General features: G+C 32.2%; 2 protein-coding genes across 2 annotated transcripts in view; both read right to left on the reverse strand.

The window, feature by feature from the left end:
* LOC124448550 overlaps nt 1–22,866 on the reverse strand; it is a 325,208-nt gene that overhangs the window by 265,065 nt on the left and 37,277 nt on the right. Inside the window, exons 36-37 of the mRNA XM_046999527.1 lie at nt 22,698–22,862; nt 22,471–22,632 (exon numbers count right to left, since the gene is read on the reverse strand). Coding sequence (XP_046855483.1) covers nt 22,471–22,632; nt 22,698–22,862 — 327 coding nt within the window. The remainder of the gene's footprint in view (nt 1–22,470; nt 22,633–22,697; nt 22,863–22,866) is intronic.
* LOC124448553 (MAM and LDL-receptor class A domain-containing protein 1-like) lies at nt 2,707–15,722 on the reverse strand. Its single transcript, XM_046999533.1, has 11 exons — nt 15,523–15,722; nt 13,746–13,807; nt 13,101–13,238; nt 10,864–11,132; nt 10,671–10,779; nt 10,308–10,469; nt 9,453–9,593; nt 8,625–8,878; nt 8,434–8,554; nt 7,547–7,708; nt 2,707–3,690 (listed from the first exon to the last, which is right to left on the reverse strand). The coding sequence occupies exons 1-11, from the start codon at nt 15,564–15,566 to the stop codon at nt 3,476–3,478; spliced, it is 1,677 nt and encodes a 558-aa protein (XP_046855489.1). The 5' UTR covers nt 15,567–15,722; the 3' UTR covers nt 2,707–3,475.

Here is a 22,866-nt window from a genome sequence, read left to right on the forward strand (position 1 = left end):
TTGTTTTGAGTTTTCTCAGCAGAAATTTACATCCAAAATCGTAAGTAAAGGACAATTGAAGTGTATGCATGAATGTAAAATATCAAAGTCAATTTATGCTAGTATGTGGTGCGACTTATGTCAATATGGCGTATGGTAAGCCGATTGATGCTTCTAAAATTGTTGTTGCCGAAGGACTTCTAGTTTTGATTTCTTTAGTGCTTGGGGAATCTTGGCCTTTATATGGCAGCGAAATCCTAAATCCAAAATCCAAAATCGTAAGTAAAGGACAACTGAAGTGTATGCATGAATAAAAAATATCAAAGTCAATTTATGAGTCAAGACTTGAATCTGAAGATGACTAACGCTAAGGTTGTCGAAATGTCAGTCAACAACAACAAACACAGTCCTTCTCAGGACTATACCAACCTGGATGATCTACATTTACAAACATATAAAACAACAAAAGTGACCAAGAAAAACACTTCATACTATTACAAAACAAATACTTACCATAAGCATTGCTAGGAATGGCCATCTTTGGTATTGTGTCACAGCTTCCTGGAGCAAAAGCAAGATTATCAAGAGCTGTAACACTTTTTTCATCTGTCACGCTTTCAATGATCAACTATTAAATAAAAATAAGTAAATTTGGCATCACAAGTTTGACAAAGTTTAACTATTAGTTTTATCAATAAGTCTAATTTACCAACCCGAGATAGACCCATGGTAAAATCAACTGTGACTTGTCCTTTTTTCCATTTCCTTCCTTTATCACTACTTATTAATGACCACAGTAAAAGATTATATCCATTATAAAAATGGTCTTGATAGATATTCAATGTCGCAGAAGTAACAATTTGTGAAAACCGATGCATGAAATACGAGAATGAAAAGCACATAAGAGAGTCGTTACGATAATTTCCCAGCAACCACGCTTTACGTGATAAAGAGTCATAATATATAGAATAAAGATATTGTCCTACAAAACATGAGAAAATGTAAAATATATGTAGTAATGTAGACTATATAGATAAAGAATAAAGATATCGTTCTACAACACATGGGGAATTGTAAGATATATGTAGATTATATACATAAAGATTAAAGTTATCGTCCTGCAAACACATAAAGAAATGTAAGATATATGTAGACTATATATATAAAGAATAGAGATATTGTCCTACAACACATAAAGAAATGTAAGATACATGTAGACTATATATATAAAAAATAAAGATATCGTCCTACAACACATGAAGAAATGAAAGATATATGTAGACGGTATATAGAGATATCGTCCTACAACACATAAAGAAATGTAAGATACATGTAGACTATATATATAAAAAATAAAGATATCGTCCTACAACACATGAAGAAACGAAAGATGTATGTAGACGGTATATATAAAGAATGAAGATATCGTCCTACAACACATAAAGAAATGTAAGATATATGTAGACTATATGTATAAAGAATAAAAATATTGTCCTACAACACATGAAGAAATGTAAGATATATGTAGACTATATATATAAAGAATAAAAGTATCGTCCTACAACACATGAGGAAATGTAAGAAATATGTGGACTGTATACATAAAGAATAAAGATATCGTCCTACAACACATGAAGAAATGTAAGATATATATAGACTATATATATAAAGAATAAAGATATCGTCCTGCAACACATAAAGAAATGTAAGATATATGTGGACTATATATATAAAGAATAAAGATATCGTCCTACAACACATAAAGAAATGTAAGATATATGTGGACTATATATATAAAGAATAAAGATATCGTCCTGCAACACATAAAGAAATGTAAGATATATGTGGACTATATATATAAAGAATAAAGATATTGTCCTACAACACATGAGGAAATGTAAGAAATATGTGGACTGTATATATAAAGAATAAAGATATCGTCCTACAACACATGAAGAAATGTAAGATATATGTAGACTATATATATAAGGAATAAAATATCGTCCTACAACACATAAAGAAATGTAAGATATATGTAGACTATATATATTTAAAGAACAAAGATATCATCCTACAACACATGAAGAAATGAAAGATATATTTAGATGGTATATATAAAGAATAAAAATATCATCCTACAACACATGAAGAAATGAAAGATATATTTAGATGGTATATATAAAGAATAAAGATATCATCCTACAACACATAAAGAAATGTAAGATATATGTAGACTATATATACAAAGAATAAAGATATTGTCCTACAACACAAAAAGAAATGTAAGATATATATAGACTATATATGTAAAGAATAAAGATATCGTCCTGCAACACATAAAGAAATGTAAGATATATGTGGACTATATATATAAAGAATAAAGATATCGTCCTACAACACATGAGGAAATGTAAGAAATATGTGGACTGTATATATAAAGAATAAAGATATCGTCCTACAACACATGAAGAAATGTAAGATATATGTAGACTATACATATAAAGAAAAATATTTTGTCCTACAACAAATAAGGAAATGTAAGATATATGTAGACTATATATATAAAGAGTAAATATACCGCCCTACAACACATAAAAAATGTAAGATATATGTAGACTATATATATAAAGAAAAAAATATTGTCCTACAACACATGAGGAAATGTAAGATATATGTAGACTATATATATAAAGAATAAATATACCGCCCTACAACACATAAAAAATGTAAGATATATGTAGACTATATATATGAAGAAAAAATATTGTCCTACAACACATAAAGAAATGTAAGATATATTTAGACTATATATAAAGAATAAAAATACCGTCCTACAACACATGGAGAAGTGTAAGATATATGTAGACTATATATATAAAGAATAAATATACCGCCCTACAACACATAAAAAATGTAAGATATATGTAGACTATATGTAAAGAATAAAGATATTGTCCTACAACACATAATGCAATGTAAGATATATGTAGACTATATATATAAAGAATAAATATACCGCCATAAAACACATAAAGAAATGTAAATTATATGTAGACGGGATATATAAAGAAAAAAATATTGTCCTACAACACATGAAGAAATGAAAGATATATGTAGACGGTATATATAAAGAATAAAGATATCGTCCTACAACACATGTTAAGTTTAAGTTTTTGTTTATCTTTGTTGTTTGATGAATTTCTCTACCCCACCAAATTTGTTATCTTTGAAGACAAAATCTTACTAAATTTTCTCCATCATTTTGCCTGTTATTATTTAAGCCTTGATTCAAGAAGTTTCAGATTCAATTTAAAACATTGCCATCTTACCAACACCGGAACGTGTGGTATCGTAGCGTGGTACCAAAATACATCTGATTTCAATTTTAATAAAGTATCTAGTTTAGACGCAGCAAAATATTTATGACGTTAGATTTCATTAAAAAGTAAATCTGAATTTTCATTTGTAGAAAAAATCAAAAATGTTCTTCATCATTTTACTTTTTGCACTTTAAGCAGTTATACATGCAACACTTATTCACTATAAACACTGCCATCTTACCAATACTCAACCCTAGAGCATCATAACGTGGTGGTTGCCAATAATATAAGTTTGATGTACTTAATTTCCAGTCAAAGTGATCATCAACTCTCTCGTTGCGCCATGGACAATCAGTCGTTTCCAATCCCTTTTGAAAATCACAGCTTTCGACTGAATAAAAAGAAATCGAAATTTGAACAGCCTTATTATAGTTATAATATAAAGACAAAGTCTGAAATGCATTTGTATAAAAGAAAAATACACAACACAAGACAACGGGGTTTTAACGAATGCTATGTTCCACAGCAGATGGAACATAGCTGTGGAGCATTGAACGATTTTAATTTTTAAAATAAATGAATTCGGCAGAAAACTTCGAAATTGTGCTGAAGGATTTCTAGTTCTCGAAGTCGAGGACAGGGCCGGAACTAGAGCGCTAATTGGGGGGGGGGGTCAATAATCATACATTTAGCTCTGCCCGACGATTTCTTTTAAAAATAAAATCGTTAACAAAAAAAATTAGTCGGGCAAAGCTGAATATATAAATACTCACATCCCCCCCAATGACGTTCTAGTTATGGTCATGGTTGTGGACACACAGATATCTTTAATAAATGTCCGCTAAATTAATCAAGAATCTCTTCCAACAAGACACTGGCTAAGCGTTTACTCGAGCTAAAGAGTGCTCTTACTAGTGCTTTAAGGAGACGAGGTTCTATGTAAAAGCTAAGGATATATTTTTTCAGCAATAAAAAAGCTATAAAGGCTGCAAAAATAGCACACAAGTTCATTGCTACTCTGGCTGATTACTTTTAACTTGCATGTAAACCAGACACATCTACATGACCGTTACACAAGGGGCATGTTTTGCCTTGATTGCACTATATATAAGTAGGTAATGCTAGCTGGTTGTGTGTTTAAGTCAACATACAATAGCGGATCCAGTGAACCTCGAAATAAATTATAGCTCCTCAATTTTAAATTCAAATTACATTGAGGAAAAAACTATTAATTTTTAATTTCTAAAGAAAAAAGTTTAGCCAATAAATTGTCGTCTAAGGTGTTTAGAAAAGTAAATATACGCCAAAATGTGCGGCAGTAATCTTTTTTGAGGTACTCTAAATCCGCCACTGTGGCAACATATACATAACTGGTACATCTGTTGACTATTTCACCTTTTCTGCGTATATTGTGAACATCACTTCATTAATTAAGTCTGTAAATTTCCTTTTAATTTGCTTACAAACCCATTTCCGAACTTTTCTTAAACGCCAATAAGATGATGCAGCCACAATTTCTTTTGATTAGCAAATAATAGAAAGTGCCCGCGTCGGAGACTAAGAATCGCGCGCGAGAAAGAATTAATAAACTGAATTGAAGACTCTCGCTTCAGCTCGAGTAGCTAATACCATCGAGCTTTTTCAGCAAGAGTTGGGAAACTTCTACTTAAAATAAATATAGAGCCTTTAAAATCTACCAAGTTCTTAACTTAAATAAGCAATAATGATGATAATTTTACAATAAACAATATGTCAAAATGTTGATTATGAATGTTAAAAATGCTTTTTATGGAATCTAAGTAGACTCGCTTTGTAACTTTTACGAGTATGATGATTATATAAGTTTACTTTATCAACTGTTTTAACATTTATACAAATTTTACAATGCAATTTAATTGCGATATATTTGAAATTATACTACATTTGGTCTTGGTTTCAGTTTATTATTGCTGTTTCAGAAATTTGTCGAAAGTTTTTCCTGGACGTGTTATGTATAGATAAGCATGGTTGAAATCAACGCGAATATTTTTGATATTTAATAATTGTTAAAGAAAATCAACAACATATAGTGTCTTCATTTTTATCGTACCAGAATGGAGCGTGGAAAGACGAGAAAGAAATACGGATTTTTACAATATAGGCATATAACATATCAGTATATTATCAATTCTAGTCATACAAACAAGGTATTTACAACTTTTTACGTTGGCGATATGGAAATAACTTTCTATATCTATATGTAAAGCTCACCGTTAAAGGATTGAGCACTCTAGTTGACTCTATATAGAAATCATTTCAAACAATGTGTAACCGTACAACCTGTGTCCCAAGTACAAGAGTCACCATTGCATTACGGTGGCAATAACGAGACAAAAATAGATAGAATTGGGTACATGTATCTGCGCTCCTTTATGTGTTGATGTTCCGTTGTCCCGTTGATGCACAAGTAAAGTAACTAAACTATATATTCTATAGCAAATGAGAAATTCGTTTAGTCCCAACTTTCCTCGGTAAACCTATTTGAATCGTACTTTGTTTTAACTGCATTGTCCTATGTTTATTAAGTTTGACTCAAACAGCAACACGTTTCATTTTAAAGACTAACTATGTGTCTTTCTACAAATATGATTTGTCATATCAGAATAAGCTGATATATTTGATTGTGATTATTTCTGTTAAAAGCTGTTTCACAATTTTCCCATGGAACCATTTCCTCTTACTCTCATTAAATTGAATAATAACTATTAATTTTAAAAAGTTAAATGAATATTTGCATAAATGCTACTGTACTTAGTTGTTCAGTAGTACGATAAAATACTTTAGATATTGCTTTCTCTACAGCATTTGGCAGCAAATAACAACAATGTAACGACTACATACAAATATTGAAGTTCGTCTTGTGTATTTTTAAAATTTTGCTAGAATTTTGAGTAAGTTTCGTAACAGCGTTGCCAGCCCTGGGGTTTTTTTCGCTAGATCTGGTTTTTCGGAAAATTTCTGGGGTTCTGGGGTAATTTCCCCTAAAACGCAAATACAGTTTGAAAATGTGCGCAATATTAGATAAAACAACTCTGAACATGGATGTCCATGCCAAAGAAAGTCCAAACTATTTATTTATAGCTTATAAAGAGTATAATTGTAGCACATAGATTTAAGGTCTACCTTACATTGTATAAATCTAAGTTAAAGACTAAATTGCAGCGTGTATTTCCAATGCACACAATGCCAGACAGACACTTCAACATTTTTTGTACAAGTACTAAATGTACTCACAGTGCTGTAAAATGTTTGCTTCGACATTCTTGCAATCCACGACTTACCATGACAATTAGACTTTTATTATTACCATTTTCTACATGTATATTTTACGGATTTCAGCAATCGTTCATTTTTATTCATTTTACAATATTTTATATCACAAGATGAGATGAAAATTCGTTATTCATAGTGTCATTTACACATTTTTACTCAGAATTTGTCATCACGACGTAATGGTAACTCAATATAAATATTTAAGGATTGAGTGAGGGTTTAACATAGATACTTTTTGTTGATCATAGTTGGCACAAACACATCAAAAAAAATCCTATCAACCTCCCGCTGTTTGGGGGTGTTAGCCTGCAGTTGCAGGCGTTTTCATATTCTTGGTCGAATCTGTGGTTTTGCAAAATAGTCGAAAGATCAAACTGTTTTGTAATGTTTTAAGCTATTGAAACATATGTCTGACAAATGATCTAAGTATAAAATTACGCATTTGAGAAGTATGTCTTCCGAAAAACACAAACAACATATTGGAATAAAGAAAACTGTAAACGTCGGTTAAGCCATTTGAACGTGGATTTATATTTTGGATTGATCAAAAATCAAAAGAACTCTCACGTTTGCAAGTAATTTGTTTCTACAATGTGATTTCCCAAATATTTCTGTCAAAGAAGAAACCATCTTGTTTTGGAAATAATAACTAAAGCCTACGATAAGACGGAAAAAAATCTTAATATGACGCTCGTCACGCGTGGAGAAATTTATCAAACCAAACTTCACTGACGTGATAGCAATAAATATACACTTCATAACCCAATGTAAATACATTGAACATTAAATGATCTGTCAATTGCCTGAAGATCGCCCTATTGCGCGAAACTCCGAGTAGCAACAGCAGAAACCTAGTCTATTTTATTTTATACATATATATTTATAACATTTTGATTTTTCAGCACTGAAATGTAACTCATAATGTTAAAATTTACCTTTTATACATTCTCGTTCACTAATTGCACCAACATTGATGGTACCTTTACCATCATTACAGGCAAGACAACGAGTTTGATTTGTGTATGGTTGATATGTATATATGGGACATTTTTCACACTTCATACTTTCAAACGAAAAGAATGAACCAACGGAACAATCTATGAAAACGATAATTGAAAATAACACAATGGTTGACAATTTCTTCACAAATGCATGTTTTCCAAATTGAACAAGAAACTATGTTACTACTTGTTGATAATATACATAATAAAATTGTCTTATCTGATTATTTTTAATCACTCCGGCGTACGAACTATTCAAACGGCACGTTATTTAATCAACCCGCTCGTGTTTTTCCATTTCGTCAGAAATTTTTATCACAGCATCACAAATCTTTGGCACGTAGATTAAAGAAGGTGCTTTGGGCACTGCTTGTATTTTTTGAAGTGTTTCGCAATTGCAAAACTGTTCACCCGGTTACCAATGAAAATCCACTTTACACTTACGCCAGCCATTGTTATTGCTTTTCGTTACAATCGTCTAACTTTCCCGCCTTAGAAACATTTTATTTTCATTGGCTGTCATAATTGCTTCTTTGTTTGACTAACCAATCACAGGAGGACCCTCATCATACGGAAATTTGCGCTGTATTCTTTTTTGGCACTGTTCTTACAAAAAATTACACTACTCTCGACCAATCAGAATTTAGAATTTTTTATGAATGTTGTTAACAGTTTATTCACTTATTGTATTCAATGTTTCTTATCTCATATTATGCAAGTTAACTATGACACAAATGAAAATACGAAAATTTCCAAGAACATAGAACCAACAAGAGGGCGAATCAAAACACTTCACATTCCAAGAAAATAAATTTACTTACCAAAAGCAATAGGACGAAACGCCACCTCAGGTATTTTTTCACAGCTTCCAGGAGTAAAAGCAAGATTGTCAAGAGCCTTGACCCTAAAATATGATGATTCTAGAACATCTTCAATGACCAACTATAAATAAAAAGTAAGTTACTCGTCACAAATCTTCACAAAGTCGTATAAATGTGTCTAATTTACGTACCCTAGATAGACCCATGGTAAAATTAACTGTGACTTGGCCTTTATTCCACTTGTTTCCTTGATCACCACTTAATGACCACAGTAAAGGACTGTATCCATTGTGAAAATATTCTTGGTAGATATTTAATATCCCAGAATAAGTGCGATACATGTAATACGAAAATGAAAAACAAACGAGAGAGTCCCTGCGATAATTTCCCACCAACCAAGTTTTGCCGGGTGAAATGTATCTTATATCAGCAGAAACATATCGTCCTACAACACATGAAGAAATGTAAGATATATGTGTACTATATACATGAAGAATAAAGATATCGTCCTACAACACATGAAGAAATGTAAAATTATGTAGACACTTATACATGACATTGCTCGATCAACCATAACAATAACTCTCGTAAAGAGATTTATACTGTTTAGTTTAGGTTTTACTGACTTTATGTTCGTTATTTCAGCAATTCAGCCATACAGTATTTCCCGGGAAAATTTATCGTGGTTTGATAAACATAATCAACGAAAATACGAAAAAGACCGTAATGTAAAACCCCCACCTTACTTTGTCTTTTATACAGCTGAAAATAAATTTATCTAGTTTTTTGATATGACTGATTTATATTTAATATGGATTTAAAATGACTGAGATGAAAATATTCATGTCATTAGACTTGATAAACAAGAAAATTTATTTGTTGATGACAAGCCTTTAAAACCCAATTTGCAATTTATTTTGAAGTCAAAACTTTACTAAATATTCTCCATCATTTTGTCCGTTACAATTTATGTACTTCTACATTTAACACTTCTTTACTATAAATCACAGCCAACTCACCAATACTGGAGCCTGTAGCATCATAACCCAAAAAGTCTAAGTATGGTGGGGTAAGTTTCCAGTTAATGACATCATCCCAGTAGACGTTGTGCCATGGGCATACATTCGTTCCCATTCCCTTTTGAAAATCGCAGCTTTCTACTGAAATGAGTCAAAAGAATCGATATTTGAACAAGCATAACAATTGTTGAAAGAGCAGAAAAGTAGGTTCGCATTACGCACGTGTGGTTAGCCTGTCAATCAAATGGCCACAAACAAAGTAGATTAATGAACATAGTTCAAATAAAATTATACATTTGATATTTCCTACATCAAACATATAGGAGATTTAAAATTGTGCTCAGTGCTCACTGTTCTGTCAAATCACACAATAACTGTCAGACCATTTCTCCATTTGTCGAGCAGCAGCGCAGATGTCAGAGCTAAATATGCAAAACGCATATTTGCATATATTAAGTCCATTAAAACTTTTCCAATTCAACGTAGCATTGAACAACTCTTCCGAATTAAGAATTGTTATTTCAAAATGAAATATAGCTCGTGAGGCCAAAAATATATTTAAGTCCTTTTTGAATGGAAGCCAAACATATGTCCGGCTTGGGTAGCAACATCATGTCATCAACAACGACACAGTTTCTTTCTTTTCTTTTTACTTTTTACAGCGTTAGCTGTGTATCTTGGGACTCTTTGCCACTTAGTAATTTTTGTTTTTTTCCTTTTTTTTGTTGTTGGGAAGGCATCGCTCAAAGAACTTGCCAACACATGTTGTAATAGAGGCAAAAAAACATGTTTGGTGTCATGTGCACGAGACATACCGCCTCTATTTCGTTAAAGCAGACTCTATTCAAAATTTACCTTTAATACATTCTTGTTCACTTACTGCACCAACATTGATGGTACCTTTTCCATCATTACAGGTAAGACAACGAGTTTGATTTGCGTATGGTTGATATGTAGAGGTGGGACATTTTTCGCATTTATTAAGTTGAAGCGAAAAAAATGAGCCAATGGAGCAATCTGTAAAAAATTATTGAAGATAAACGTTGATTGAACATTGATTGACAATTGACAGCGGACAGTTGAATAATTTAGTATTCTTTCCGTTAATTTATGTAATATAAACAGATAAAAGTAATGATGGGTTATAAATTTTCCAGAGACAAAAAATAAAACACTAGAAAACAATTCTTGATCCCAGAAGTAGAAACAAGTATTTACCTAAAGCACTACTAGGAGTGGCGACCTTTGGTATGGTGTCACAGCGTTTGGAATAAAAAGTAAGGTTGGCAAGAGTAGCACCTCTTCTATGATCGCTTTCAATGATCAACTGTTAAAGTAAAAATAAATGAACTATGTATCCCAAGTTGACAAAGTTTAATTTAGTTGCGTATAATATGTCTAATTTACCAACCCTAGATAGACCCATGGTAAAATCAACTGTGACTTGGCCTTTTTTCCACTTGTACGACTCGCTTTCTTTATCATCATTTAATGACCACAGTAACAGCATATATCGATTATAAAAATATTCTTGATAGATATTCAATGTCCAATACACTGATAATTTATATTGCAGGTAATACGAAAATGAAAAGCACGTAACAGAGTTGTTGCGATAATTTCCCACCAACCAAGCCTTTCCTTGCGAATAGTATTGTCCTCTAGAATAAAGGTTTCGTCCTATAATATATTAGAAATGTATGATGTATGTAAGCTGTACAAGTAATATTAACAGTAATATTAACATTTGTTGCTAAATCATTGTTTTAAATATAACACAAAAAGAAATCTGTATGTGTAGACCATGTGTAGGTAGGCATGTGAGAAGTACAGAATAATTAATTTTTGATAAATAATTTATGCAGACTTGGCTGATCAATCATTTCAAATCTGCCTTTTTACACTTTTGAAAGCCTTTGGGCAATGAACGCATCACACCAAATTTTCTGTTATTGATTAAGGAATTTAAATAAATAGTGGCTTACTAAGTTTAATGTACATATTTCAAAAAACAACTTGTTTTTAAAGTTCTTAATATGTTTAAAATAAATTTTTAACAGATTTTAGGCGGTGGAAATTATTCATAACATCAAATTTTAGAAAGCAAAGAAATTATTGCCAGATGGAAAGGTTTTAAAAATCCGATTCGTCAACTTTCAAGACTAAATAGTAAAGTAAGATGATATAGGCGAACAAAATATAGATGACAACACACGAACGAGTAAAGTAGATGTTTTGGGATACTCGAGAGCAGTGTTTGAATTTGCGCATTACAATAGTTGGGACAACAATATATTTGACTATAAAATATTGATGCAACATCGATTGTGATTGGCAAAGAGCCTACATATATATAATTCTCAAGATTTGCCACAAAATGTTAAAATTAAATTATCTATAGGTGACGTAATTGCTTATGTGAAAATTGTAAATAAAAAAGTATAATGGCGGAATCTTCCTCAATATTTGCAAGCGTTTCAATTTTTTCGCACCAATTATTGAGAACAAAGACATAAAAAAACACTATAAGGTTTGTCAGTTAGGAAATTTTTTATCGAATGTTTACGGGAAAAAGCCGAAAGCAAACTGCAAAAATTCTTAAAAGTCGAAGCACGGAAAACTTTGCGGCTTCCGTAAAAAATAGTTTGAAAGCTTTTGTATTTATAATTGTATGATAAAACAATTTATTGTATTTGGCTTTCGATTGATATCTAGAATTATTCGGACCTCAGTCAATATTATCCGCCTTAGCTTCGCTTCAGAGATAACATTGAGACCTCCGTCTGATTGTTTAATATCAATCACGTGTCATTTTACTTTTCATTAGTGGAACTCGCGCGTGAAACAATCCAAGATGGATTTTGATTGGTTCAAGGACTTTGTGTCAGTCACGCAAGATTTGTGCAATCTCGCAACATGACACGAAAAACACTTTTTTAGACAAACGATAATTATGATACGTCTATGCAAAATCATTCGTTCTATTTGATTGATGGTGTATTATCAGGTGTTTAACATGAAACGCAAAACAAATTGGCATTCCAATGATTGTCATCGCTTCACGAGCTTAAACTCCATGGGCCGGTTGCACGATAGCCGAATAGCGCTATTCTCTGGATAGCAAAATTTTCTGAACGTTCTAAAAAATCTCTTTTAAGAAAAAAATATACGATTTGAGCTGTGCAATCACTGAAACAAAATATTGTTTCGAGGATTACAAATTTTCTTTGTTGTAAAAAATATAAACATCTTTTACAAGTTTGAAAATTTTTACTATCAATGTCATTAAATATGAATGGCCTCATGTTTATAAATACCGGCCTCATGTCATTAAATATGAATTGCGGGCTCAACCCTGTCTGCATCTCACAATCCACAAGTGAATGAGTACAGTGGGTGATGACCAATTCATTTTATATTTAAGAAATTCCTGCCTTACTGAGCTATCTTGGTTTCCATGCACAAAACGTAAATATTACATTAAATTTTATTGCAATGTGACATTCTCATACACCACAGTATCAAACTTTGTGTAAACATTGACACAGAACACAACAAAGCGATAATTCGTTCAGTAAACCAGTTTGATATCTTGAACCTCGATATTTTGTCACCTTGCACACAATCCAAAAATGTTTTACAACTTACCAAACGTTGACCGTTTGAAATGATATGGGTAATCTGAGAGAGTCCAGTCGTCATCATCAACTCCCTCAACATTGTGCCATGGACATAATGTCGTACCAAGGCCATGTTCAAAGTTACAGATTTCAGAGTCAGCACTCGCTGTAGAGCAAGCAAAGACAAATCAAGCAAGTTATTTGTTGATTCAATAAAAAAGGGTTTTCGTTAAAACTGGTTTTCTTTGTCTACGTAAGCGCAAATGTACAGTCGTGTAAACTTTAACAATAACTTCTGTTTTCACTGGCAAAAACACATACGATAAACGCAAACGATCAAAATCCTATGTTCTCATATATACGTTGCTTCGTAAGCAAATTAATTGCATTATTTAAGGAAACTTTTTTATCTTTTCTAACACAAAGATGTCGTACAAAATTTATTTGTCAGAGAAGCTGGTTTATAGTAACAGAATAAAAAGAACTTTATTTAAGGAGTGCAAAAACAAAAGCTTACATGGTTTGAAAAAGTTAATCTTACCTTTCATCAAATAAATACATCTACTTTTTAAAAATATTATTAGTGTAAAATATAAAGCTACTATTCTTTGTTTGTATCATCAAAAACAAGCTTTCTATGTGAGAAGGTAGAGATTTATTAAAAGTTTCATACCTTGTGACAACATAGTACTGACTAACAGGAAAATTATCAAATTTATCATTGAAAGTGAATTGCTGAAATGGAAAACGAAAATGTACGTTGTATTGTTAAGAATTTCGTCATCATTTTTAACAATTTCAACACTTTATAGTCAAGGTTTCAATTGCTCTATGCATGCAATGTAGAGTCTGGTTAAAACATTTAACTTTTCTTGCAAAAGCCACAACAACTGCTTCAAAATATCCGCTCGTTACCAAACTTGCGCCAAAACGTTGTATATTAACATCATTTAAGAAATAAAAGATGTTTACTGGGTTTGCACAGGCTTATGCAAACTGAGAAGACCTTTGGGAGAACTCAAGAGCAGATCAGTGCAAACCCGAGACCGAAGGTCGAGGGTTTGAAAAACAAGAAAAACATTTTTTATTTCTTTTATAAAATAACAATAATGCGAAAAAAGACAAACATTTTAATTTTTCGTCTAAAATGTATTCATGATCGATTTGCAAAATCTCTTTGACTGATTCGTTGTTTAGATTGATTTGATTGGTTGAGCTCAGATGTGCTTTGCACAGGCTAATCCGAACACAGCTCTAGACCAATCAGCGTACACGTTTCATTGTGTTTGATTTATAATTTAATCCCAAAACTTTCATAATTTTATTAAATTTGAAAAATGAAAGAACAAGAAAACTTAATAAAATAGCTCAACTATCTATTACTTTAAGGTTTCTGATGACGACAATATCAACATGGCCACAAGATGCCTTGATAAAAGTCAGTCACACTTTCAGCAGAAAACATTCTAAGACAGCTTTGATAATATATCACTAACGTTCAAAGTAGAAAATGTTACTTTGCCAAGCATAAAACAATATTCCAACCTCTCAATTGTTTAGGAAAACTCTTTAAGTTGACGCTTTTTAAAAGATTTCCTCTTCAATTTTCAGAACATAAGTTAATATCTGCTTAAAAGATTTTTTACGTAGGAGGTTCGCTTTAAGTGACTACATAAAGTGCAGAGGTTACACTATTTAAATTTTATACAACCATATCTGACGTGTAACCTGGCTACGATTTGAGACAATTTCTATAAAATAGCTGATAAAACATAGTATAGTACCAAAACCAATGTATTATAGAAAATGTACTTTCGAATTAAAATACTTAAAACACTAGCAGATTTGATTGAAATCAAATAAACAATAATAACACGAAAAATTTTACCAGAAAATTGAAGTTGACATGTGTCATTGCTGCAATTTGAGTATAATTTCATATAGCTGCTATTTTAAAAGGAATTCATTTCGGCTTTCAACATCAACTTACTCAGACGGTGTTTCAGGGCATCAATATAACGCATGTGGTTTTAATCAAAGTAATATTAATTTACTTATATGCATGCACAATATTTATAAATTATATTGTTATCAGTAAACTAGAATAATGAAAATATGAGGAACTAAAATAATGAAACTTGCAAAATATTCGCAAACTTATTGTACAATTACGGATTAGATTTCAAACATGAGGATAACTTTCTTAATCCAAAAGGACCAAATTCAAACTGTCAGTAATATTGCAAACTCATGCAAAGTGTGGTGTAAAATTTGACGTTATGTTATGTAAACCACCTAAAGTCTTCAAAACATCGCCGAATTACAGCAAACACACAGGCACAATAATCGGATTTCATAAGTATTGAATAATCATGAGATTGAGTAACAAAAACATAAATTCTAAGATAAAGTGTTCTTTTCCATGAAGCTAACTTTAAATACATTCAAACCTGGTGCTTGCATCTTTCAATATATAGTTCATCATCATCATCATCAAGGCTCCTATATTTTTTCTCACTTCTTTCTATCAATAACTTTATTAAATATTCAATACAGGCTCAAAATTCTCCAGTGAACTCTTTTTATTGCTGGACAGCGATAACCTCCAGCTGTTTGCAAAAATAGTTCCGCAACTGTGCTGTAATCTGTTAACAATGATGAAATAATTTATGTCAACTAGAATAAGTACGCCCATGCACTATCGTAACAGTCATGTGACTTTATGTAGCACTTATATTTGCATTTAATTATCTTATCTTTCTATTTCTCTTGCGCTTGCGAACGCATGGTTTTGAAAAATGCTTATTGCGTCGTTTTTGCAATTAGTTAATACATCTTTTCAATGGATCCAGTTGAGTAAAAAGTTAACATATTATAGGCCTAGGATGTGAAAATAAATAAGTAAATTGAGTGTTTTTCACAAAAGATGATTCAACAAGAATGGCGCTAGCTTCACCAAATGCTTTGAGTTTGAGTATAAGCGGCCCAAAAATCACTTAAACAGTATAATTATATACAATAAATTAATGCAAAGTTTGCGGCGTACGGTCTGTTACGATGTAATGGGAAAGACATTGTTTGTTTATACCATTAAAGAGATTTTTTGGGCCGCTAATGGCTTGAGCGCGGAAAAGTATAGATTACGGGAGCTCAATATCAAGCTGTATTTGGAGAGCATATGAAACTATTTAGATTCGTTCATGGTATCTAATCAAAGTCTCAGACAGAGGCCTGACCACCCGTCTTTTGAACCGGCATTTATGAAAGATGACTGGCAAAAATAAAACAAGTTAAAATAAACCTAAATTATTTACCTCTGTAATGCCAAAACCAAAAATGTGGTTTCATTTTTTTTCAAAATATTTCGCATTATTTTTTGCGATATATTATTACAGCGGCACATACAAGCAAAAGGAAAGCGCGTCAGCAAAACAAGGAAGTAAAATCAAAATGACTTTATTATGAGGTGTTTTTAAGGCAAAATGCTCCACAAAAAGCGCTTGAAAAACAAACTGTCGATAGACTCCTTATTTAAAAGAATGAACAGTGACAGCAAATCACAGTCAATATAAACATTTGGAGAGCCAGCTGAAGAAACCAGCTTTTCAATCTCAATAATGAAAGTGAATAAAACGGCGAAAGGATAAACTTGTAAATATTTTTCTTAATCATGGAACAACACAAAATCTCTGACCAGAAAATTGTTGGGGTTCAGGTCAGACGGGGCATCCGTTTTAGCAGGAGAAGAGGGAAAAGTTAATGCTCTATTGAAGAATAACAATCCTTTCTGCATTTTTGTCCACCGCATTTGTACCGTTTTCACTTGGACATATCGCAAGCATGCAAGATCAATCAGGATATGGCAACGCATACAAGAAATTCCAAGTGAAATATACAACTACGTCTAAAGTTCCGCATGTTGTCTATGGAAAAGTGTGTTTCGCTTTATTATTCATTTTTTGCAGTCTCTATGACATTTAAGGTTGTACTAAAACTTATAAATTTTATAAACAACTTACTTACTTTAACATTATTTTGAAATATTCCTCATCGTGACGTTCATAAGATATCATCTTCATTTTAAGTACACGATATTCATCTATTCCAATTGTTACTTCTGCAATAGTCCGAAAGAAGTGATTTCCGTAAGCAGCAACACTTCCTGGTTCTCAACCATCTTTTAGTACTTTTTTCAGAACAAGGTCAGTAGCAAATGCTAGCAAGTATAAAAAAGCGCATTTTGATTGCTAAAAGTACAAGATGTTCAGAAATTTTGAATCACATCGTGAGTCACATCGTGAATGTCGTTCGACGTCATTTTGTAGCATATTGATCATGGGAGATTTGTGTTCTACAATCAGCATTTTAAAACATGTGAAAGTCCCCGTAAATTTGGTCTAACACTTTATCGCTTTTTTTTTCAATAAATTCTATTTTTTTTCAATATTCAATCAAACCAGAAAATTCCCCAGTAAACTCTAGAAGGAAATGAACAAAATAAAGCATTTCATTGATGGACAGTGATAACCTCCATGCAAGTGTTTTCAAAAATTCTGTCAAACTGTGATCATATGCCATCAGGATCATGAAACCAAAAACGCTATTTCTAAAATGTGGAATATCCGTAAACAGATGGGGTTAGCCGATTAGTGAAGTTAAAACGTGGAAAATGAAATGATCCTGACGGAGTAAACGTAGAATCTGTAAAACAGGGATGTCAAAATAATGAACAAATAAAACGTATCTTTGGCAAGTCGATTGAAACCACACTATACTTCAAGGGCAAATTTACCAACTCAAAAATCCTCTTGTTCTAGTGTTAGATCGACAATAATTGAGGCACAAATAAATCTTTCGCCCTTAGCTCATTTTGCTTCACAATTTATGTCGTTGAGTGGTAACAGAAATCGTCTTTCCCTTGCGTCGGCAACTTTCTCTCACTAACTTATTAAAACCGGTGATCAACCATCAGCAACGTCAACAATAATTGAACAACAATTTGTATTTGCAAAGCAAAATCATACACATGCTCACACCAACCATTAAATAACAGAACTCCTAATTAAATAACTTAATAAATTTCTTTATTCCCTTGCAGACAATAAACAACATACGCTTTGAACACCATCAATAGTTGAAAATATTCAAATCAGTAAAATCAAAAATTGAAAGTACAAGATGCATTGATTATTCCATCCCTAGGTTTGCAGGACATTTAAACTAATATCCCTGAATGCACTAAAGCCTAGTTTTCACTAGCACATAAGCACAAGTGATAACACAAAGCAAAACATATTCTCAAGAGATTGGATGAAATAAAAGAAAAAGGATTTTCTTTTCAATTTGTTTTTGTTATACTGCTTTTGCCAAGTTGCTGTGCTTATGCTTATGTTGATGCTTGTTTGAGTTGTTTCAGTGGCTTCCTTGCCTTCTTCTGTATATTCTTTTGTCTTTGTTTGTCCTTTATGTCGCCAGTAAAAACCAGGCTTTAATAAAACCATCTATAAAAACAGAATTTAACAGATGCACAATCAAACGCTTCTTTAAGTTAGATAAAATTTTAATGACTGAAGTGAAGGAAGCATTCGATTGTAAGCAATGCAAGCAATAAAACACTTCCATGAACCTAGCTCAGCGGAGTTTTTTAATGCGACAGATACCCTCAGGTAAGCCTGCTTAACTTGGTACATGCGCTTTAAAAGTGAAGACAGTGTACAGAGAACAGTGAACTGAAGTGACAGAGAACTGAAAGAACCGTTTATATTTTTTTTAAATTTAACCAGACAAATTTCATTGTTTTTTCTTATTTTTTTATTGAATTTTGACAAACGGACCTCACGAATTTATGGCGAGGATGTACGTGCATGAAATTCACGCCCCCATATTTTGCGAGCATGTGTTCTTACTACATAGAGAACGCGCCGATGTCATATCGGCATTGCATTTCAAAAGAAACTAGCAAATCTGGTATATATGTTCGTTCATTCTTCTCATTTTCAAAATGTATCTTCTCTCCTTGATGAACGGCAATAAAACTTGCGCACAATAAATAAGTCATAAGTAAAACAAGCAACAAAATTATATTCACTCTTTCAACAACTGAAAGAAAAATTTATTGTGAATGTAATGGCAACGTAGAAAAGGCCTGCGCTACTTACAAATCACATGATGAAGCATGTAAATTTACATTTTGAAAACATTTTCTTGAGTAAAAAAATAAAATAAAATACGATATAAAATGAACTATAAAATTTTAATCAACAAAATTATCAAATCAATGAGATTACTGACTGAACTAATACAAAACCTGGACTAATGCGGGAATAAAAAGCAACAGATATGATGAGATTCGTTTTGCATGAACGAAATTGTTGTTCTGAATCTGAAAGTTTTTCCTTCTCGATGTCGATTCTTTAAGACCATTCAATGGTGCATTCTTTCTTTATTGATGATCAGCATCTTTCTAGTAAATATTGTTTTAAAATTTAAAATGTTTTATTTTATAATATCCAATTGTCATCTTGTTTAATCATGGAATCACTGATTTCGTATTGATCATTCACCATTTTTCACAAAACCTTTTCTCGGCAATGGTTGATAATCATTACTTTTCATCTCCTTCCTACTGCCTGCAAGTCCTTTCATGGATACATATTGTTCACCTTTATCTTCGTTGATTCTTAAACTACTGAAACAAGAATTTTGGTATATAGGTTCCTCATATCCAGAAGGGCGAGGTTCAAAACTGATTTTCACAGCATGTTCGTGTTCCCGTCTCGGTTCTTCATAAAACTGATTCAAACTTTGATGTGATTGAGACTCGAGTATGAATTCATTGCCAGATAAGTTTGTTGTGTCATATCGTAAGTTGGTTTCAGAGTTTTGATCTATGGAAAGATATATCAAAAACTGCCGTTTTTAGTGGCATTTCAATTTGCATGGATACTATTTTAATACGTGGCACGATTTGTGATTTTTCAAAACTAACATTGTTATAAAGCTCTCGGGATATGAAGAGTTACAGTTATGATGTTCTATGATATGGCAAGCGTTACTTCCGACAAAATGGCGCGTTTAGATTGGCTCAGAAACATTCTTGCCGGTTGATGATTATCCCGTAATCGATCACGGTCCAAAACGCGTAATTTTACAGTCAAATGCAAACAAACTTCGTAAAGCAAACAGCAAAACCCAAAACAAATAAAAAAAAACATTTACGAATGTGATTCCAAGGAAAAACATTCGGAAAACAGTTTAACTATACAGACGATACAATTTGAAACGATTTCTGTTTTGATTGACAAAAACTAGAAAAGTGAAAGTCAACCCGTACAAAACAGCAAAAACGAGAAAAAAAGCAAGCTTCGTTTCAGGTCAAATATTGCCATATAATAAACCTATTAATAACCTCGCTTTCTCGGTCTTTACTGAGAAATATTGGACCTCTGCCTTTTTGTACAAAAACACATCGGTGCAATATTTCTCTGTAAAGATCTCGAGCTCAGTTATTAAGGGCTCAATACTTTTGACGAACGTTTTCAACGCAAGTTTCAAAAGCACAAAGTAAAGGTCTTTGTACCTCACGACTGTGTGTCTGAGTAAAAGATGGTATTATATTCACATTATAATACCATTGTTATTTGAATAGCTGATGTACATCTTTTTGTTGAAAAATGAGAAGGAATTAGGATGTTACTATACCTTGGTTCAACATGCAAGCTGGCTTTCGTTGGTCTATTGCTTGACAAGATGTTTTCTAAATAATCGTTTATAGATGCAATAAGATCGCTTGGCATTTGTTACAAAGTATTTAACATCATCATTCTTTGACTACGTTTTCACTACTCCAGGTCAGTCTGAAAACGGCTTAAAAAAAGTAACAGAACCGGGTTGAGTTCATACTGCACCGGAGCGGAATTTTTAGAAAACGTCACTTTTCCGGAGCGATACCATCACATTTTCTAAACGAGGTCGAACAAAAACGAAGCACTACGCATTGTCGTGCAAACTGCTAACCTTAAATATTTAGCTACACTTTAGATACCAGTTGTCTTTAATTCGTAGTGCATTGTAGCGTATAATGAAAAAGGTGATCTTTTTATGTTTTCGTAATGAATGACACCGTTATAATTCTTACAAAGGTTTTTTATGACCTATGGCTAGAGATATAAACACGTAGCAATTTGCAAATAAGAAATGGCGTTATCTTTCACAAACAACTAACGAATTTTGACAACAAGAGACATTAAGTATAAACTAAACACCCGCAAAACTGTAGTGGAATTTAAAGAGATCAGTGTAAACGCATTTAAATATTGCCATCACTTTTTCGCTACGGCGTAGTGTAAACGTAGTCTTAAATCAAAGGAGCTTTTTATTTTCTGTTAAGAGGCACTATCTTCTCATGTACAAAAAATGTTTGGGTAGGGGGAGAGGGGAAGGGCATTTTCCCCCAATACCCCGCACGTTTCTGCGGCCCCTGTCCAGCACCGTTTAAAAGACTTTGACTGCTTCAACGGAAAATGTCGATTGTATTTGCTGACATACCATTTTCTTGTTTTTCTTATGACGATAACATAAAAAGAGAATACAAAACAACAACAAAATCGGCACTGTTGCGCAGGGAATCACAATCTTTATAAATTTTCCACCAAATTTGTGTGAAGTACCTGAAGATGCTAGAAAATAAATGTAAAGAAGTCCTTCAGCAACCAAATGTAAAACATAAGATTTTAAGATTGATACATTTTGCTATCTTCAGCCTAGTTCATTCAAGTGAGAAAAAAAAAGATAATTTTCTTTATCCCCATGCTATAGCTATAATATACAATTATCCAATCAAAAGAAAGTGTAGTCATTGATTATTTTATCAAAGAGACATGCTTTTGAAATCGTATCATGACGTCTTTAACACCGTAGCAGAAACCAAGCTATCATAAAATAGTCAAAAGTTATCATGAATATTTATTTTTTTTACATTTGGTAAAATTTAAAATTTATATTTATTTTTTTTACATTTGGTAAAATCGTTTTGTTAAAACAAGATCCTGCATTACAGTCTAAAATCGAAAAGGGTTTCATAAAACCAAATAAGTTGATGTTCATACGATAAACTTTATTCAATTACCTTACAGCAGACACGGCACTGTGGATAAGTCTGACGAAATGCATCGTGTTTTTAATTTTATAGCTACATATATCTTTATTTTTGTTTTCAACAGTTTTTTAAGGACAACTCAATTGTGATTAACCATGAAAAATATACTGTTCAGAGCAATATTTGAATATGCTTTTAGCAAAATTTTAAATGCAGGTAACTGGGGCTGCAGTTTGACTATTTCTCAAATCAAAAAAACAAAGAAATAATTTAACAACTTTATTTCCATTATTCAACCTACCTTCAATGCATTGTGTCTTGTCAATAGCTCCAGTTTCTATGGTGATCTTGTTCATTCCACACGTAAAACATTTTGTTTTTCCTGTCTGTGGTTGATAACTATTTTTTTTACATTTGGTACAATTTAAGGTCGTTTTGTTAAAATAAGAACCTGGATCACAGTCTAAAATCAAAAAACTGTTTAATTAAACTGAATTGTTATGATGTTTACCATGAACTTCAACTCACTTTGAATACAATCTGACTGAAAAACTTTTCCTTCCTTCTCTGTGATTGGTAGATTTATTGGACAAACGTCACATGTGATCTGTCCTTTATTCTCTTGCGTCGAGTTTCGTGGACATTTTGTACAAACCATCTCAGACAAATTAAAGTAATGACCTGGACGACATTCTAA

Source organism: Xenia sp. Carnegie-2017, unplaced genomic scaffold (assembly GCF_021976095.1).
Source record: "Xenia sp. Carnegie-2017 unplaced genomic scaffold, XeniaSp_v1 HiC_scaffold_23, whole genome shotgun sequence".
Lineage (NCBI taxonomy): Eukaryota > Metazoa > Cnidaria > Anthozoa > Malacalcyonacea > Xeniidae > Xenia > Xenia sp. Carnegie-2017.